Source organism: Erythrolamprus reginae, chromosome Z (assembly GCF_031021105.1).
Source record: "Erythrolamprus reginae isolate rEryReg1 chromosome Z, rEryReg1.hap1, whole genome shotgun sequence".
In the NCBI taxonomy this organism is placed as follows: Eukaryota; Metazoa; Chordata; class Lepidosauria; order Squamata; family Dipsadidae; genus Erythrolamprus; species Erythrolamprus reginae.
This window is the reverse complement of record NC_091963.1, coordinates 21,510,302-21,531,807: the sequence shown is the minus strand read 5'-3', so window position 1 is coordinate 21,531,807 and position 21,506 is coordinate 21,510,302. Positions and strand designations below refer to the sequence as shown.

General features: G+C 37.3%; 1 protein-coding gene across 4 annotated transcripts in view; it reads right to left on the bottom strand.

Moving 5' to 3' along the window:
- Positions 1–21,506, bottom strand: part of ARHGAP12 (Rho GTPase activating protein 12) — a 55,115-nt gene that overhangs the window by 12,687 nt on the left and 20,922 nt on the right. For all 4 annotated transcript variants that reach the window (XM_070729715.1, XM_070729714.1, XM_070729716.1 and 1 more), the window contains 7 exons: positions 16,615–16,878; positions 13,028–13,168; positions 8,330–8,410; positions 6,769–6,894; positions 4,873–4,947; positions 3,437–3,498; positions 2,431–2,512 (listed from right to left, as the gene is read on the bottom strand). In XM_070729715.1, the coding sequence (XP_070585816.1) occupies positions 2,431–2,512; positions 3,437–3,498; positions 4,873–4,947; positions 6,769–6,894; positions 8,330–8,410; positions 13,028–13,168; positions 16,615–16,878 (831 nt within the window). The remainder of the gene's footprint in view (positions 1–2,430; positions 2,513–3,436; positions 3,499–4,872; positions 4,948–6,768; positions 6,895–8,329; positions 8,411–13,027; positions 13,169–16,614; positions 16,879–21,506) is intronic.

The following is a 21,506-nucleotide window of genomic DNA, read 5'->3' as shown; positions in this document are numbered from 1 at the left end:
CCATTTCCTCCTTTTCTTTGTCTTAAGACCTATAATATGCTTATATTGACTAGAAGAATAGGGGGTGGTTAGGGTTTTTTCACAAAAATTAGTAATATTATTGCCACTGAAAAATCTCTAGACTGACGGATATCAAAATGCAGGAATCAAAATTTCTGAAAAGGATCTCAGTAGTTGGATAGATTACTAGAAGTAAGATTACTGTTAAATCTAGGGGACAACAGCCACTGCCTTAAAACAAAACATTTTGAAATATACAAAATTATCCATAGAAGAAAAATGGGTTTACCTATACTAAGCCTTACTAAATACAGTGATACCTCGTCTTATGAACTTAATTGGTTCTAGGAGGAGGTTCGTAAGGAGAAAAGTTTGTAAGATGAAACAATGTTTCCCACAAGAGACAATGTAAAATGAATTAATGCGTGCAAGGAAAAAAAAATCGCAAAAACAGCACTCCGCTGGGTTCAGGTTCAGGAGGCCACCGAGAAGCGCCGCCGCCCGGCTGTCACCTTTTGAAGGAGCCCGGGGGCTTCTCGTCATTCTCCCAAAGGCCGAACCCAGAAGTTCGGCAAAAGTTCGGGTTCGGCGTTCAGGTCCGGGAGACCGCTGAGAAGCACCGCCATCTGACTGTCACCTTTGCAGAAAAGCCGCGGAGCTGTCGGCCGGTTGGGAGGCTCAAACGGAGGTAGGGAATCCCAATAGGGAATTCCATGGGCGGAGCATTGATGTCACGAAGATGTCCTTCCTGGAGTCCACGTTTCAGCCAGCCAGGAAGGACGTCTCCGTGATGTCAAAGCTTCACCCATGGAATTCCCTATTGGGATTCCCCATCTCCGTTTGAGCCTCCCGACTGGCCAACAGCTCCGCGGCTCTTCTGCAAAGGTGACAGCCGTCCGGCAGTGCTTATCAGCGGCCTCCCAAACCCGAACGTCAAACCCGAACTTTTGCCGAACTTCCGGGTTCAGCGTTTGCGGCGTTGGGTTCGTAAGGCGAAAAAAGTTCGTAAGAAGAGGCAAAAAAATCCCGAACACCAGGTTTGTATCTCGAAAAGTTCGTAAGACGAGGAGTTCGTATCACAAGGTACTACTGTATACTGAAAGCATCAATGACACTACAATCAATGACTGTAGTAACATTTTAAATTAAATTATATTATATTTAGACACTGTACTGATTTTGGAGATATAATTGAAAAGAAAGCTAGCTGAGAAACAGGTTAAGCAGAAAACTCCTTCACACATATTTTCAAAAGGAAATCTTTTACTACCAACATTAAATCAGAACAAGCATACAGAAAACATCATCAGCTTATAATATTATATTGTTAAAATTCTTGTATTCAAATTGAAAAACTCTGTAAGGCTGCCAATTATTCAGTCCAAAATGTGAAACAAAATGCTAGACAAGAAACTTTTTTCAAATTTTGCTTTAATCAAAATTGGAAGTTGGATACTTATCATGATTTAAGACAGTCATTAGGTCACATTTCAGTTTCATTGATTTAAAGTATGCCTTGGCAATTTGAACTGAAAAATGGCTTCTCCTTTAATGAGATCATTTACATTCAATTAACTTCTAAACTGACAAAGGGACAGCCATTCCCATGAGTGCAAATATTGAATCATATAATGTGAATCAAATAATGTAGCTACATATAACTGTACTACCATGTTTACTTATGGGACCGCCTTCTGCCACATGAATCCCAGCGACCGGTTAGGTCCCACAGAGTTGGCTTTCTCCGGGTCCCATCAGCCAGACAGTGTCGTATCGCAGGACCTCGGGGAAGAGCCTTTTCTGTGGAGGCCCCAACCCTCTGGAATCAGCTCCCTCCAGAGATTCGCACTGTCCCCACCCTCCTCGCCTTTCGCAAGAGTCTCAAGACTCATTTATGTCGCCAGGCATGGGGCAATTAGATCAAGCCCTCCCCCCCCTTTTACAAAATGAGATGTGTAATTGTGAATGAATTGGCTGACTGATTATAATATATTGGGATTTTAGTTTGTAATTTTTTAATTGATTAGATTTGTTGTTGTATTGTTTGTATTGTATCTTGTGAGTCGCTCCGAGTCTTCGGAGAAGGGCAGCATACAAATCTAATTAATGATGATGATGATGATGTTTTCCCCAAAATAAGACCAGGTCTAATTTTAATATTTGCTCCAAAAGACTCATTAGGACTTATTTTCTGGGTTAGATCTTATTTTCAGGAAAATATAGATACTAAAATGTGTCTATCTGGCTAATGGATCTTAACTGGAGCTTATTTTTGAGGTAGGGCTTATATTTGAGCATCCTGGGGAAAAATCACACTAGGGCTTATTTTCCAATTGGGTCTTATTTTCAGAAAAACATGGTAACAGCCCAGAGAATGATTGGTTTGCAAAATACATTATTAAAAAATCTGACAATCTTTTTAGTACTTGCCCAACTAGTTCCACTTCCTTGAGTCTTGGTGAACAGTAATGAGGAACTTTGCAATACTGCCCAAGATGACATCCAATTCTTTCTGTAAAGGAGGTAAATATTTGTACATAGTTAAGAATGCAGTGCCAAAATTAGCTAATGGTAACTCAGCAGACAGTGGTGTTGTGCTTACAGGCATACTGCTTACTGACAAAGGGTACAAATAATAGAAATATGAAGGTTACAGAAAAATATTTATACATTTATACATTTACCACAAGCAAGCTCTTACAGAATATATTGGGCAAATTTATAGTATTACATGTAACTTAGTCTATAATCCAAAAAGATATAACCAAAATGGATCAGTATCTTTGAATTTCACAATGAAAAAAAATGTGATAAAATAGTATGAAACAGAATTTAATGAAACTTAAGCTAGGACAGTGATCCCTCGTTTTTCGCACGGGATGCGTTCCAAGACCACCTGCGAAAAACGAATTTCCGCGAAGTAGAGGAAATATATTTTTAATTCATTTAATGAGTATTTGGACTCTTAAAACGCTCCCTGTATTGTTAACAACCCACCGCTACTGACCGCTGAGAGGCCAGTTTCCAGATCCCTTTGAAAAAAATCAGTGAAGAAGTGAATCCGCGAAAGATGAACCGCGAAGTAGCGAGGGATTACTGTATTATATTTAAGGATTGAGACTGCAATTTCAACTCTTCACTTGAGCTCATCATGCTTCTTTTATGCTTTAGATTGTAAATTTTAATCAACTCCTTAATTTTCACTGGAATTTGCTTTGATAAAGATGTGTTAATATTCTGCCACACTGACTATTTCATACATTAGTGTGACACTCAAACAAATCAGAACTATCGCTTCAAAGGCCTTGAATTCCTACAAAATATTTAATATGTAGCCTGAAATAGATTAGTGAATTTATACTAATTTTTACTCAATAATTTTGATACTAAAACCCCCTAGGGCTTCAAAAATGATCAACACTATGGTAGTACTTGCCGGACTTTTTTTCCATTTTCTGTAATTTTAGTTACATTTAATAATCCATACTTCTCTTGGTCCTGGAGAAGAGAAGAAAAAGAAATTTAATAAAGATTTATGTTCACTTAAAAGAGGAAATGGGTTATTTCATTTCACATGTACTCTGCAGAAGAAGAAAAAAACAATGGAGATTTGAGTTGCACATAGAACTCTCTGGATTTTATCTAACTTTACAATCTCAATATAAACCTATTTAAAAGAACACTCGGTAATGTTCAGGGTGGATTACCCACAGGTAAATAAATTCAGTAAAGGCTTGCCTCTGGGTGGAGTAATCCTAGTTTATACCTAGTGGTATAATCTAAAAAAATATTGCCAGAGTGAAAGTCCACCCCTCTTTCCAGAATTCTATGATTACTGCTAGAAATAAATGCTCTCACTAGCAAACTTCCAGAGGAAAGGGAAAGGAAATTGCTGGCATGGTTGCCAAATAAAAGGAGTTTTTATGCATATGCTCTGGGAATGTGTTGAAGTTCAAAAATTTTGGAAGGAAGTACAGAATGAAATAAATAATATGCTAAACATTAATTGGATAATCACAAAAGAATTAGCAATACTAGTTAAATATGGGGAATTACGAGAATTTAAAGAAATCAAAACAGCAGCCTTGGAAAGCGCTCAAGTGGTAGTTGTATTAGGGTGGAAAGATAGCAATAAATGGACAATCCAGAATTGGTACTGGTACATGGTGGACCACATTCATTTAGAAATTATGGAAATAAGATTAAATAACTTTGATGAAAATAAATTGGAGAAGCTGATGGCACGATGGAATAAGGTGAAAAATTATATCTTAAGTAGAATTTATGACGACAATGTGAAAAATAAATTCCAATCACTTTTTGTATGTAAAGAAATGTAAACCGGAGCTAAGGAAGAAATTGAAACTTATTGTAAATAATATAACCCCCTAAATGATGGTGGGGTTTTATTGGTGATGGGCACGTCTTCTTTTATGTATTTTTTGTTTGTTGTTAATTTAGTAAATAAACCAATAAAAAAATTTCAAGAGGCAATCAAACTGTGTGCTCGTTTTTAATGATTCGATTCAAAATAAAAGTTCAAGGTCCACCATATGTGTCAGATATATATTAAAAGATGCTATGGATTTACATAATCCCGAGTTTGCTAACTCTTAGCTATGCCCTCAAAGCAATAGCTAATCTGAGTTTCCAGGTATTGACTTAGTACGCAGGCGCAGATTTGAATGTCTCAAATTCTTAACCTGGATTAGGAGGTATATGCTGTTAAAATTCTGAGAAATTAATAATTTATAACATACATTAACAAGTGTATCTCAATATACAGACATGTAAAATCTCTCTCTCTCTCTCTCTCTCTCACACACACACACACACAGGTTAACAGTCACAAATATTTGTATTTGTACTGACTGCGGTTTGATGCCTTGGTGAGGAAGGAGAGGATCCATTCTCAGGAAATGCAGTCTTTGCAGGGAAAGGGAAATCCTAGAAAAAGAAAAATGCATTTATTTAATTATGTATTTAATTATGTATTTAATTATTTATTTAATTATTTATTTTTTAGATTTGTATGCCGCCCCTCTCCGCAGACTCGGGGCGGCTCACAACAGAGTACAACAATTCATGACAAATCTAAATTGTAATTTAAAATATTTTAAAAAACCCATTTACTAAGCAAACATACATACAAACATACCATGCATAAATTGTATATGCCCGGGGGAGATGTCTCAGTTCCCCCATGCCTGACGACAAAGGTGGGTTTTAAGGAGCTTACGAAAGGCAAGGAGAGTAGGGGCAGTTCTAATCTCTGGGGGGAGTTGGTTCCAGAGAGTCGGGGTCGCCACAGAGAAGGCTCTTCCCCTGGGGCCCGCCAACTGACATTGTTTGGTTGACGGGACCCGGAGAAGGACCACTCTGTGGGACCTAATCGGTCGCTGGGATTCGTGCGGCATATAAGGAAATTTATATAAGGGAAATAAAGCAAGGTCAAAGCTTTTGCACTTGTATATGGATAGAAAAGGTAGGAATACTAAAACAGTGGAATATGAATTTAAGATTTTTATTCTTAGTTTTAGTTACCCACAAATAAATCACATTTCAAATACTATCTTGCTCCTAATGTTTTGGGAACAAGCAGGAGTTCAGAAGTATTAACTGAGAAATATAAAATTCAAGAACTAGTTTTAGAAGCTATTTTACTAAGAATATTTATAAGTTGCATTTCAGTCTAAATTGTAACCTTTACAGAATTGAGTTGAATTTTTACAATTAAGTATGATTTACATGTTCTGGGGTTATGCCATGCTTCAGATACCATCTCAAAGAGGTGCTTTAAAACACAAAGGAGCATTTATTTGTATGCAACAGCTTTAGTCAGCCATCCCCTTTCCTGGGATGGGACTATGAAAAAGCACAATAGCTTGATGGGGTTGTAGATAGGGCCTATGTCACACTTACACCCTAAAGCACTTTTTAAAAATTGCAACTACTTTTTCATATTGAAACTAAGGTGCTACACAGCTCTAGCTTTCCAATCGTTGTAAGTTATTAATGGTCAATAAAAAGCAGAACGTAATTATTTACACATAAATACTGCAGCACATATAGATTTGTAACTTGTCTTTTACCTAAGAAATTCAGGGAGGGGTACATAAAACTTTTCTTTAATTTTTATCTTTACAAATACTCTATTTATTTATTTATTTGTTTTATTTATTGGATTTGTATGCCGCCCCTCTCCGCAGACTCGGGGTGGCTAATAACAATGGTAAAACAACATATAACAATCCAATTTGATAAAACAACTAAAAACCCTTATTATAAAAAAACCCCAAACATACACATGCATAACTTGTAATGGCCTAGGGGAAAAGAATAACTTAACTCCCCCTAGAATAACTTAACTTAAGAATAACTTAACTCAACCCAATCTATGAAGTAGATTGGGTTGGACAACAAGTAATAAATCTGAAATAACCCAAAGAATTTCAAAGTTCATTAAGGGCCTAAATCTAGTCCACACTTAAAACTAGCAACAACCAGTGTGATGTCCTTGCTTCCATTGATACTGCTTACTACTGTTTAACTGCTTGGTATTATGTATATCTTTATCTTGTCTACTACATTCTGTTACCTTTTGCTGGTTAGGATGCATTTTAATATTTTAAACATGATTCCTCAAATACCTACTGACTTCAGAGAGATTATATTGCATGCAGATATTAATATGGTATTAGTCCTTATGGAAATCAGTGTGAATATGTAGTAAGTAGAAGGCCAAACATTTATTTAAAATATATCTACCTTGTCATTTGTGTCCAACACAACACAGCTATGCCTCCATTTTGTTAAAACTACTGGTTCCTGAAGTCTCCTCTCCAAACTTCTGCTTTTAACTATTTCTTTTTGCTGTTGTAGTGAAGCATTATACTAATGAAAATAAAACCAATATGTAAATATAATTAAATCTGCATTGATAACAAAACATAATATATGTACAATCTATTAGGAAGAATTTTAAGTAATATTTTAAATAACTTCAAGCAGAATATGTATATATGTGTCTTCTAAATAATTGAAAAAAATATTTAGTATCTTGGATCTTTGTTAAATTAAATAGTATTTTAATGGCCGGCTGCCATGTTTTAAAACATGCGCGCCGCTTTGCAGCTGTCTTCTGAAGCCGAACGCGGAAGTTAGCGTTCCGGCTTCAGGAGACAGCTGCGAAGCGGCGCGCATGTTTTAAAAGGTTGCAGCCGGCCTGGGGGGCTTGCCAGCACCCCCCGGCCCCCGAGCCCCCCAGGCCGGCTGCCACGTTTTAAAACACGCGCGCCGCTTTGCAGCTGTCTCCTGAAGCCGAACGCGGAAGTTAGCGTTCCGGCTTCAGGAGACAGCTGCGAAGTGGCGCACGTGTTTTAAAAGGTTGCAGCCGGCCTGGGGGGCTTGCCAGCACCCCCCCTCAGCCCCCCAGGCCGGCTGCAACCTTTTAAAACACGCGGGATACGAGCGCCAAGGAGCTGTCTCCTGAAGCCGAACGCGGAAGTTAGCTTTCGGCTTCAGGAGACAGCTCCTTGGCGCTCGTATCCCGAATGTGAGCTCGGGAGGCGAACAAAAATGTCGCTCCCCTCCCAGCTCTTATCTCGAGTAGCTCGTAAGTAGAGCTGCTCGTATGTCGAGGTTCCACTGTACGTCTTATACACCGAAAAATATGGTATGTTGTTTTGGGCCAGTTGCTTTATAATTGCATATTCTCCTTGCATTCATAACAACAGGAAAACGTGGAACCAGCAGCAAAATACCATACAAGTAATTCTCATAAACTGCAATTGGGACTGACAACTCTATCATTAAACAATGTGGTCACAAAATTAAATATCACATGGTCTAATTTACAATGTCGGTTCTGGCTGTGGTTAAGCTAATTACTTCTGTTAATTAAGCCAAAAAAACAACATGTGACTGCAACTCGTGACTTCTTGCCAACTTCCCCATTGACTTTGCTTATTAGAAGCCAGTTGTGAAGGTAACAAATTGTGATCACATGACTGGTAATCAACCACTGTGTATGTATGCCAATTGCCAGGTGTCAGAATCATGGTCACATGCCTGCAGGAAGGCTGCAATGACCATAACTATAATTGTGGGGAGGCTACAATTGCCATAACTTTGAGGACTAGCCATAAATCTTTTTCAGTATTGTTGTAACTTCACATAGTCATTTAAGGAGAGGTTTGGTTATTTATTTATTTATTTATTTATTTAATCAATTAAATCAAAATGAGCTCTCCAATTTTTTTTAAATTTAAAACTATTTTATCCTGAAACAGAACTAAAAATACAATTGTGGTTGTATTTGTTTACTTACATTTGGCAAACTCCATTCTGAACGTGTTCCATCTGCATTGTAATAGTATGCCCGGCCTTGTTCATCTACGTGTTTTACCCACTTCAGAAAAAAGGTAATGAAACAGTGATTACTTTAAAAAGCAGAACAATTAACATCTTTTATTTTTAAATACTGCACTTTCAGTCATGTTCTATCAGTTCGTAGTGTCAACTAATTCTACTGTGACACTTGAGAATTCTATCAATCCAAAATTCTCTTTCCTTGTAACCAGATGAACAAAACCATGATGGCTTGGTATTTCTTTCTATTTACAATATAATTAACGTCATGACTTAAAATTCTACAACCTATTTTAAGATTGTTAACAATTTATAATTTCCAATGTATGATTTCCAGATGATAAAATGTAGTTTTGCTTTGTTTTATTTAAAGCATGTTTGATCAAAACACCTTGAGATACCGAGTTTTAAAGAGAGTATTGAAAATATAATTATTTTATATCTGGATATCTTCTGAATCAGGCATAAAGACAGTTTTCACTGATTTCAGACAAGCTAGAAATGATTGGAAGAGAAAACTACAGCAATTCCTAATTTAAGGAATATTCCACTAAATATCTTATTTTCAACAGTCAGGCAATTTCAACACAATCAAATTAAATATACACCTCTAGATACGAGTTTAATTTGTTCCAGAACGAAGCTCGTATGTCGATCAGCTCATATCTGGAACAAATGGCTTTAGACTTTGTTTTTCCCCACGGAGATAACCAGAAGCAAGGATTCTTGCGCCACCTAGTGGAAGCTCGGCTCATATCCCGAATTTGAGCTCGGGTCTGGAACAGAAATTTCGCTCCCATCGTGGCTCGTATCTTGGAATACTCGCATGTGGAGCAGCTTATATCTAGAGGTACTACTGTATAGTACATACAATTTTACACAATTGTGTAAATATATAGTACATACAATTTACAATTGTCACAACATGCAAAGCTGAACATATTACTCTTAACAAAATAGTAATATAGCTGATTATTTTTCCCCCCAAGGATTGCATTCACAAAGAAATACCAAATAATTATAAGAAATGTACTATAATATAGAGAGGGCTGTAATGAAGAGCATTACAGTTCTTAGAACATTCCCAATTCTTTTGCTACATACTATTGTAGATGGCAATCTAATCTTGCTATAAAATGGGAGAAAACACAGATTCCCTTTTGGCTAAGCAGAATAAACCTCTTTCATTTTTGTTCAAACAAATTGGAAACAACAACTAGACCAATTTTTAAGAAATGTTCAAGGAGACAATAGAATTACTCTTATAAGCTCCCTGATGAGTGAAAAAACTAAACATAGCACTGTTCATTCCCACTATGTTTTGTGTTCTGCAATTTTATTGGAAGAAAAGAAAAAGAAGGAACACTGTCTGCCTTGTTTGGGCCAAGAGAGTTCATGCACAGTTTGTTTCTGTACTTGCTCCTATTTTCGGTACCCATGCTAGGAAGAAAATGAGACAAACAGGATTAAGTTAGGCCAGATAGTTGGATTCAATAAAGAATCCTATTCTAAAGGTAGCACATTGGAACCCTATTCCTATGCCACATTACCCATCTTTTATGAAATCCCACCTTATATGCAGACTTCTAAGTACAGTATCTTTGTTCTAAGCTGGGTTATACAAGCCACTGTCACCATTCCACAGGACTTCATACAGTACTGTTTCAAGGAGGACAGGGCATCTAAATATTCATGTACCCTGTGTCCCCCAAAATTAATTAATTATTTTATTATTATTTTATTATTATTTTATTTTATTTTATATTTTATTTTATTTTATTTTATATTTATTTATTCATTTCATTTCATTTCATTTGTATGCCGCCCCTCTCCGTAGACTCGGGGCGGCTAACAACAGTAATAAAAACAGCATATAACAATCCAATATTAAAACAGTTAAAAACCCTTGTTATAAAACCAAACATACATACAGACATACCATGCATAAAATTGTAAAGGCCTAGGGGGAAAGAATATATCAGTTCCCCCATGCCTGGCTGCAGAGGTGGGTTTTAAGAAGCTTACGAAAGGCAAAGAGGGTGGGGGCAATTCTAATCTCTGGGGGGAGTTGGTTCTAGAGGGCCGGGGCCGCCACAGAAAAGGCTCTTCTCCTGGGTCCCGCCAAGCAACATTGTTTAGTTGACGGGACCCGGAGAAGACCCACTCTGTGGGACCTAACTGGTCGCTAGGATTCGTGCAGCAGAAGGCGGTCCCTGAGATAATCTGGTCCGGTGCCATGAAAATTAGACATCCCTTGATAATACAGCCCAATCAAGCTTTTGAGTGCATGGCAATAAGGTCAAGTGCTTAGTTCAGGGTTTTAAAAAATATGACAGGGTCTTATTTTCGGGCAAACCTGGTAGATCAATGTTTTTTAACCTTGGCAACTTTAAAACATGTGGATTTCAACTCCCAGAAATCCCCTAGCCAGCAAAGGTGGCTGGGGAATTCTGGGAGTTGAAGTCCATGTATGTTAAACTTGCCAAGGGTGAGAAATGCTGAGATAGGTAATTTACTGTCCTTACTGCTTAATGACATCACCAAGTATTGAGGAACCAATTGGCCAAAGAAAGCTCAGGACCATATTGGTTGGAAACATGCGGAAGAAGCCTTCATCCTGCAGCCAGATCAACAATAGCTAAAAATGTTGTTGTTGTTGATGATGATGATGATGATGTGATAACTGCTTAACTGTTTTACATGGAGGCAATCGGGCAAATTTCTCTTTTCAAAACTGATCTCTTATCAATCCTAACATTTTTTTAGAAATTGTGCTTTTTAAATTTAAATATAGTATTTTATGCATGCAAATATACTAATACTCATTTGTTCATTGTCATAAAGTACCCATTTCAAACCTATTTTAGAGTGACTCTTAAATAAAAATGCTCCTGTGGTATAATAATCAGATGAAATGTAAACATTCATAGTTCATACAAACATAGAAGTCTGACGGTAGAAAAAGACCCCATGGTCCATCTAGTCTGCACTTATACTATTTTCTGTATTTTATCTTACAATGGATATATGTTTATCCCAGGCATGTTTAAATTCAGTTACAGTGGATTTATCTATCACGTCCGCTGAAAGTTTGTTCCAAGGATCTACTACTCTTTCAGTAAAATAATATTTTTTCATGTTGCTTTTGATCTTTCCCCCAACTAACTTCAGATTGTGTCCCCTTGTTCTTGTGTTCACTTTCCTATTAAAAACACTTCCCTCCTGGACCTTATTTAACCCTTTAACATATTAAAATGTTTCAATCATGTCCCCCCTTTTTCCTCTGTCCTCCAGACTATACAGATTGAGTTCATTAAGTCTTTCCTGATACGTTTTATGCTTAAGGCCTTCCACCATTCTTGCAGCCCGTCTTTGGACCCGTTCAATTTTGTCAATATCTTTTTGTAGGTGAGGTCTCCAGAACTGAACACAGTATTCCAAATGTGGTCTCACCAGCACTCTATATAGCAGGATCATAATCTCCCTCTTCCTGCTTGTTATACCTCTAACTATGCAGCCAAGCATCCTACTTGCTTTCCCTTCCGCCTGACTGCACTGTTCACCTATTTTGAGACTGTCAGAAATCACTACCCCTAAATCCTTTTCTTCTGAAGTTTTTGCTAACACAGAACTGCCAATACAATACTCTGAACTGCCAATAGTTCAGAGATGAAAATACCACTAGAGTAAGCACAACTGTAATAGTAGATGCTTGGAACAAACTTCCAGCAGACGTGGTTGGTAAATCTACAGAAACTGAATTTAAACATGCCTGGGTAAACATATATCCATCCTAAGATAAAATACAGGAAATAGTATAAGGCCAGACTAGATGGACCATGAGGTCTTTTTCTGCCATCAATCTTCTATGTTTCTAACTTTGCAAGAAATGCAAAGCTAAGAATCTATCCTTAGCTCTTGTTTCTGCCATTAGGAGGATACAGTATACATATACAAGTCTACAGACAGGGGGGGCATACAAATCTAATAAATAATAATAATAATAATAATAATAATAATAATAATAATAATAATACAGATGGTCCTTAATTTGCAAATGTTTGTTTACTGACCATTAGGAGTTACAATAGGATAATTATAACTATCCCTCACAGCACTTCCTGTCACATGATCAGAATCTGGCAATCAGCATGTATTTATGACATTTGCACATCCTGGGGGTCATCTGTTCACCATTTGCAAACTTCCCAGCTGGCTTCTGACAAGCAAAGCCAACTGAGAAATCCTGATTGGTTTAATGAATATGTGTTTCTCCCCCCCCAAAAAAAATTTATTGATTGATTTTCACAGAATATATGTCTTACTTAACCACTGTGACAAAAAATATTGTAAAACTGGGTATAATTCCCTTAACAACTGCCCTGCTTAACACAAAAAATCTGGTCCCAACTATAAATCAAGGATTATCTGTACAATCAGCAATTATAAAACTTCCCTTTTCAACACACGCAGAAGCTAAATATAGAATAGTCTTTAAAAGCAGTTGTTAAACATAGAAACAGACCAAAATTCGTAAGAAATAGGACACTAACACTAATCAAAACGTTATTGATGGTTATAAGAGGTCATACCTATTGGAAATAATACTGATTAAATTTGTACCACCTTGGCAGATATATGATGAAGAACTGTATACCTTTTCATTGGTTAGGTCACTGGTATATTGTGTTTGGCCATGTTCATCCATCTCCTCTGACCAGCCTTTGGGAGGAGAATCATATTGACCGTCTGCCTGGCTGTTACAAGGACTGGGAGAGTTTTCTTGTGTTGAAATTGCCTACAACAAGTAGTCAAAAAGGGAAATATTGAGAACTGACATTAGTTTAAAACTCTATAAAAGACTGGAAACTGTAACAGAAATCTCTGAACAAAGAATGCATTCTAACATGAAACAGCTGAAATTTAAATAGCAACAGTTTAATCTGATTACTTATGGATAGATTACTTCTGTAAAAGATTAAACTCCTCTGTGTGTGTGTTTTTGTGTGTGTGTGTATGTGTGTCAAAGTTGGCTTAGTTTAGAAGCAACATTTACAAAGACTATGACCTAATCTGTACAATTAGTTCCATTAAGAAAAATGTGAGATAAAGCAACACTTCAAATTCTTAATTCTTTTGCTCTTCTGGTCTATCAATTTCCTTCCATAAATATTAACCACAGACTGTTGTGGTTCAGCCTGAGGCTGCTCAGGGACCGGCTGTGTCTCTGCTGGCTCCTTGCCCGGAGGAGGATGACAGCGAAGAGGAGGGGGCTGAACAGTCGGACGGGGGAGAGGAAAATCAGGAATGGGATGAAGGAGAACAGCATGAGAGCCCGGAGGGGGGGCTCTCCCCAGCCAGTAGTTTGGAGTCATTAGGTGATGAAGCTCAAGCCGTCATTGACATGCGACAGAGATGGCCAGATCAAAGAAAGGAGCAATTAAAGAAGTATTATCAGCACTGAATTAGGAACAGCTGGGTTTGGGTGTGGTCCTCCTTAGCAGGGTTTAAAAGGCAGGCAAGCCCTTGAAGCCATGTGGAGTGTTATCAGTTTGGAGTTGCGTTATCCTGTCTTGTTTCTCAGCGTTTCTGTTCCTGGCTTGTGGCCCAGCAGCTTTGGAAGACCCGTGGGAGGTGTAGGTCTGCTATCTACAGCCTCGGCTTGGCAGCAAGAATTCTGTATTGCTGCATGGACTTTTGCCTTCGTGGATATATCTGAAGATACAGCATTTTCCTGTTTGTAAGGACATTTTCTGTTACCTGTGTTTTTCTTGAATTTTATAAAACTGCCTTTGCCTTTTACCAGTGTGTCTGGCTTCTCTTTTTGGGTTGGTATTGGCTTCTGGAGTGACCCACACAGAACAACAGACTATTTTAATTTTTTTGTTTCCTCTAATAAGTGGGTTTCCAAATCTAGAAGTCTGAATTCTACATTTTACTATGTTTATAATGATTTTTTAAAAAGCCACTATTCTTGCTTGTTTTCTTTTGATTGTGTTATTAACTTAAGCTAGCATCACAAAAATTCAAAGATAAAAAAGGTAATGGTATTCAGATATAAAGTAAAGAAATAAATGTATTTAAAAATAATGAAAGTTGTAAAACATAAAAGTTGTGAATATTCCTAAATGTTATGTAGATTACCCAATTTATTCACAAATAGACTAATATTCAATCACTGCAACTTGTTTTGTTTGAAAAAAGCTGTGGTTTCATACGAAATTAAAAATTTAGCTTATAAAGACGCACAAGATGATTTAAATAAACCCAATTTAAAGTACCAGGCCAATCCAGACATCAAAAAATGGGCCAAGATCATCCAAGACACTGGACTCAATACACACTTATAATTGTTTGTGTTCTTCTTATTAGGTCAGAAAAATTAGGTCTTTTCACATTAACCTATTATTTAAATAAATGAATCTCATTTGGCATCATTCTTCAAGGAAAGGCCCAGAGGCCACAAAAATTAACTAAAAGTCCAAAATCTACAAGGAATATTAACAATCCCAGTAGCCTTAGTTCTAGAGTTATGTCTCCAGAAAAAGACAATTCTTAAGGTTGAATCTAATGATTTAAAGCTGAAATAAGAGCACTAACATTGAGAGCACATTGTAGGTTTCAAAACAACATTCTCAAAGATCACACCACTGAATTTCTCAGCTTAAAAATATTCATTATTCTAAAATTAACATAGCCACCCATTTTCTATTGTTTTATGATAATTATTCTCCTACTCCAATTCATGTTGAATATATCTTATTAATATACTTTAATATTAATAAAATACTTTATTAATCTGCTTAAGCAGTAGATTAAACAGTAGATTAATAAAGTATATTATTAATATTAAAGTGATCCTTGAAAATGTTGTTTTGAAACCTACAATGTGCTCTCAGTGTTAGTGCTCTTATTTCAGCTTTAAATCATTAGATTCAACCTTAAGAATTGTCTTTTTTAGGAGCCCAGGATGCATTAATTATTGATTTAAAAGGTTTAAAACTCAGTGAAAGCACATGCAGAAACTGCCAGGGTTACTCCTTCTTGCACAAGCATAAAGCTAGATAACTTCCTGCCTGATACCAAGTTTACTAATAAGGTTTCAAGTTATTATCACACATTAGTATGGAAAGTACAGTGACAGGCAGACAAAGATAGCACTTCTCCAAGTGTGGATCATGACCCCCTAGACAGAAGGCTGCAAAACAATGAAGGCAGAGGGAAATTTCAAGGGAGAGACATCAAAACGTAAGTCACAATGCCACAATACAAACTCTGCACCTTTCATACTTAAGTCATAAAGTCGTGTTTGTGTGTGATGCAATTTGTGTAGAGACATGTTGTTTTGACAAAAAATTTAGCTTACTGTAGGTGTCCCTAAATGAAGAGTCATTTTATTTTCAAGTTTTAAGCAGGCTTAGCAGCTCACTGAAAAAGTATGCAGAACACAACACAACCTAAAAAATTCAAAAACTTTGTATGGAACCTGGTTGATTTTTTTTGTTTTTGTTTTTCTGGATACTCTGCTTTTGACTTTCAATGTAGGAATACAATCAGGCCTAGGAACTTTTATAGGCAAAGTTTTGAAACTCTGCAGAAGGAATTATTGCAAAATAATAGCACACAATCTTTTGCATACTATATCTATGCAAAAACTGAAAGTCTCAAATAGGTGCTAGCAATAATTTAATGTTCAATATAATGTATAAATTGTGGTGGTCAACAGTTGGGAGAACAAATAGAAGGGAAGTGGAGAAAGCGTTACTAGAAATTTTTCCCATAATATTTTTATGTATGTTTGACAATTATCGCTTGCTGTGTTATTCAACTTTACTATGTAATGTAGGCTTTTTTCCCCTTTGCATTTCATTATTATAACAATCTGATCTTGATTGTCTTCTTCAGACATTTCACAAGCAAAGAAGCAACCAAGCTCAGAGAATATCAAGAATCCCTCATTTCAACCTTGAGTTACAAATATTTTCCTCCATATATTTTTATGATATATTATTTTTTAACATTTAGGGGTTTTTTTCAAAAAAGAGACGTAATAGTTAAAGATGCACGCTCCAAAAATACGATAGCCGGGCCCTGTAACAAGATACACATGCAAGATCTATCAGCAAGTCATTTTATTTTACTGTATTAACCTCAAGCAACTAAAGTACAGAAAAAGGAAGACATATTAAAAAGTTAAGCAGAAAAAATATATGAATGTTTTGTTCATTATTATCCCCAACTTACCTCTTGATCCACTTGGTTCGAACAATCTCCTTTTGTTATGCTTGGGTCCCGAGTCCAACGTGGCGGTTTCCAGGTTCTCTCCTGTGTTCCTTTGTTGTAATAGTAGTAGCGCCCTGTGGTATCTTTATGGGTCTCCCACTCCCCACTAATTTGGACTGCAGGACTTATAGGCACAGGTGGTAGTGCAGACTGAGAAATTTTCAGTTCTTCTAAGTTAGCATAAACAGGTGAATCGGATCTTCCTTGGCTTGGTGGTGTCACTGGCTACAATAAAACAAATTGTGTACAGTTTTAAAGACCACTTCGTTGGGAATAAATGATAGAAAGATTAGATAGATAGATAGATAGATAGATAGATAGATAGATAGATAGATAATAATAATAATTATTATTTATTAGATTTGTATGCCGCCCCTCTCCGAAGACTCGGGGCGGCTCACAACAGTAATACAAAAACAATAGTGAGACAAATCTAATACTAAAATAAAACATATCTAAAACCCCAACAATTTAAAACCATACAACATATACATACCAAACATAAAATATAAAAGCCTGAGGGAGGGTGTCTCAGTTCCTCCATGCCTGGCGATAAAGGTGGGTCTTGAGTAATTTGCGAAAGACAAGGAGGGTGGGGGGCGTTCTAATCTCCGGGGGGAGTTGATTCCAGAGGGCCGAGGCCGCCACAGAGAAGGCTCTTCCCCTGGGGCCCGCCAAACGACTTTGTTTGGTTGACGGGACCCGGAGAAGGCCAACTCTGTGGGACCTTATCGGCCGCTGGGATTCGTGCGGTAGAAGGCAGTTCCAGATGTATTCTGGTCCAATGCCATGTAGGGCTTTAAAGGTCATTACCAACACTTTGAATTGTGACCGGAAACCGATCGGCAGCCAGTGCAGATAGATAGATAGACAGACAGACAGACACCCGAGGATGGATGGATAGATAGAGAGAGAGAGAGAGAGAGAGAGCTGTGCAAATGAATCATTTAATGCTTTTAATAAGGGAACATGATTCAGAAATTCAGCAGTCTAGGAAATTAGAAACATGTAACATTCCTTAAATCTAGGGGAAGGGGGGGGGAAATAGAGGCAATCATGGATAAGGGCATTTTGACAGGTGGTCCATCTTAAAGTTGCTTTAGAGAAACACTACTATAAATCCTAAAGCCTGTACCAGAAATCTTAATGTATCTTGTGAACAGAAACATGCATATATAAAAAGCACTGCTTTTAAGGAAAAAATGACAACAAGCAAGGAAGAGAATAAAGCTAACCCAGATGTTATCTATTGCCAGACATTTCTCTAATTATTAGTGAGCATAAAACTGTAAGCTGGTATGGTTTAGTGGTAGGAATAGGAAAATCTTAATCCTTTCTTAGACACGGAAGCCAATCAATGTAAAACAAGTGGGGGAAAAAATCCTTGGAGCTAGAACAGAATCTTTGGAACATATGTGAGGCCATTTGCTATATTCTCAGTCCTTCAGTCTTTGGAAGAAGTATTTAAATAATGAGAGGGTGGGATCAGATTATTTGCGGGACCGTCTTCTGCCTCACAAGCCTAACGACCGGTTAGGTTGCACAGAGTCGGCCTCCTCCACTGGCCAAACAATACTGCCTTGTGAATCCAGGGGGGAGAGCCTTCTCTGTTGCGGCCCCAGCCCTGTGGAACCAACTCTCCCCGGAGATCCGCGTCGCCCCCATTCTCCTTGCCTTTTGAAAGGTGTTAAAGACACATCGAAAGGTGTTAAAGATACATCTGTGTCAGCAGGCCTGGGGACCGTGAGCAACAGTTTCGCTCCGGCAATTAATATGACAAAGGGATGATTGATTATTTTTTATGGTGGGTTTTATTTATTTTCTAATATTTTAATTGTATTTATTTTTACTGTGTCTATTTTTACCCTTGTAAACCGCCCTGAGTCCGGGAGGATAAGGATGGCCTATAAATCTAATAAAATAAATAAAACAAAATAAATAAATATGAAACATATAAAAACAAATCTATGCGGATTTGTAACAGGTAGTTCATTATTTGTTTAAATAGACTCATGTAAGCCACCAGATGTCGCTATGGAGTTCAATGTAGCCATGGGAGTTTTATTTATCCAACTGCTTTTGAAATTTTCTATCCAAACTATAGTATAGGCAGCCCTTGACTTATGACCACAAATGAGCCCAAAATTTATATTGCTAAATGAGACATTTGTTAATTTGCCCCATCTTACTACCTTTCTTGCCAAAGGTGTTAATTAAATCATTGTGGTTATTAAGTTAGTAACTCAGCTGTTAAATTAATCAGACTTCTTCATTGACTTTGTTTGACAAAGTTGTTCACACGACTCCAGGACTCTGGAATCGTCATAAATATGAGTCAATTGCCAAGCTCCCTAATTTTGTCATGTGATCATAAGGAATGCTGCAACGGTCGTAAATATGAAAAACCTTCGTCAGTACCATTGTAACTTTGAATGATCACAAAGCAAACTGTTGTAAGTCGAGGACCACTGTAAATGTTGCCCAACAGGATAGTGCAGCCAGTTAGTTCATCCTGAAGCACAACCAACATTTTAGCAATTTTAAATAAAATAGATAAAATTTACACATTATGACAAATTCAGAGCACTTATTTCACACAATTGTGTCTGTGAAATCAAATTAAAATTATTTTTTCTCCTTTTATTCTCACTTGGCAGCTTATCATTAGAAATGTATTTGTCTATCACTTACAATTTAAACAGAGGGTCATGAGCATCTTTAATTATTTTGTATCTGTTATACTGCAAGCCTTAGTCATTTAAGGATTTTCTCAAATTAAAACATGTAATTATAATGAAATTAAAATATTGTTTTAATGGTAATTATTCAAGACGTCCGCTTTTCTTCAAATGATAAGATAAAAGACTGAATATTCACTTGCTATTTACTTGCTATTTAGCAAGTGAAAATCTGCTCCCTGTATTGCTTTATACTGCAAGTGGTCCTCAATTTACAACAGTTCATTTAGTGACTGTTGGGAGTTACAACAGCACTTAGGACCATGATTCCTGGGATTATGTGATCAAAATTCAGATTCTGGGAAAGTGATTCATTTATGATGGTTGAAGTGTCCGTGGGTTATGTGATCACCATTTGCGACCCTCTGACGACAACAACAACAACAACAACAATAATAATTTATTACATTTGTATGCCGCCCGTCTCCGCAGACCCGTGGCGGCTCACAACAATAATAATACAATGTAACAAATCTAATACTAACCCTAACCCTAACCCGTCATTTAAAAAACATACAATACAAGCAAAGTCAATAAGGAAGCCATTATTAAACTAATATTAACTGTAGCAAGAAAGGTTGTAAAATGGCACAAAACTCATTAATCTGTCTCACTTAGCAATATAAATTATAGCCTATAATTGTGGTTGTAAATCGATGTTGAAATTACAGATTAAACTTGAAGCAATGTATTCACTAAGATGTCCATATATCTTTTCTTAAATACATTGCTTCAGATTTCATCTCTAATTTCAATAACAGAAGCACAATATGACCTTGATATAATTATAATTAATAATAATTTATTAGATTTGTATGCCACCCCACTCCGAAGACTCACAACAATAACAAACAATATGGTACAAATCCAATAATTAAAAACTAAATTTAAGAAACCCATTATCATTAAAAACAATCAGCGCTCCCCAATCATAACCACATATCATTAACCACACATTGGAGGTTCTGGTGAATTACTACTTAAATATAAGCTGGTAGCGTGCTGCAGCTGTCAAAACAGCCAATGAAATGTTAGTCTGCATCAACAAAAGACTAGTATCAAGATTATGGGAAATGATAGTATCACTCTATACTGCGCAAAGGACACCAACGTGGAATGGCGCATCCAGTTCTGATCACCACAATTCAAAATAGAGTTGAAGCCCTAGAAATATTACCAAGAACAGCAACAAAAATGATGAGCAGGTGAGTCAAGCTCAAGGCCTATTGGCCAAATGTGGCCCAGGGATTGCTTAGATCTGGCCTGCGGGGCCATCCTGGAAACAACAAAGTAATGGCCCGTGTTGTGGAACTCACACACAGCCCCCTCCAGGTCTATTTTCACATGATAGTTGCCTTCAATATTTGAAGGGCTATCACATGAAAGTGAAGGCTGATTTATCCTCAGTAGCATCTGAGGACAGGGCAATACAGTGGTATCTCGACATACAAGTTTAATTCGTTCCAGACCCGAGCTCGTAAGTCGATCAACTCACATCTCGAACGAATGCCTTTAGACTTTGTTTTTCGCGCCGAGATAACCAGAAGCAAGGAGATTCTTGCGCCACCTAGCGGAAGCTCGGCTCGTATCCCGAATTTGAGCTCGGGTGTCGAACAGAAATTTCGCTCGCGTCGCAGCTTGTCTTGGAATACTCGCATGTGGAGCAGCTCGTATCTAGAGGTACTACTGTAGATGGAAGCTGGTCAGAGGGAAATTGAACCTGAACTAAGGGGAAATTTCCTGAAAACAATTACAGTATTTTTTTATTATTATAAGACACACATTAGCTTTAGAGGAGGAAAGCAAGAAAAAAAAAGCTGCCTCTGCTTCCCAGCATCCATCCGGCATTCATCTGACTAGCGTCCTTGCAGCAAACAGCAAACAACCTGATCAGCTTCAATACATTACCACTACGCAGCCCATTCGCTGTCTCAACCCATTTGTCACTGCAGCCCATCACTGCCTGTTCACCATAGAGCACCACAATCAGCAATGAACAGGAAGCAGCCCCGACCGACCACCTAGAACACATCAACCTTTCTTCCCTGTCTCAATATTTGCTCTATGAGGCACACAGACATTTCCACCCACATTTGGGGAAAGGAAATGGATCTT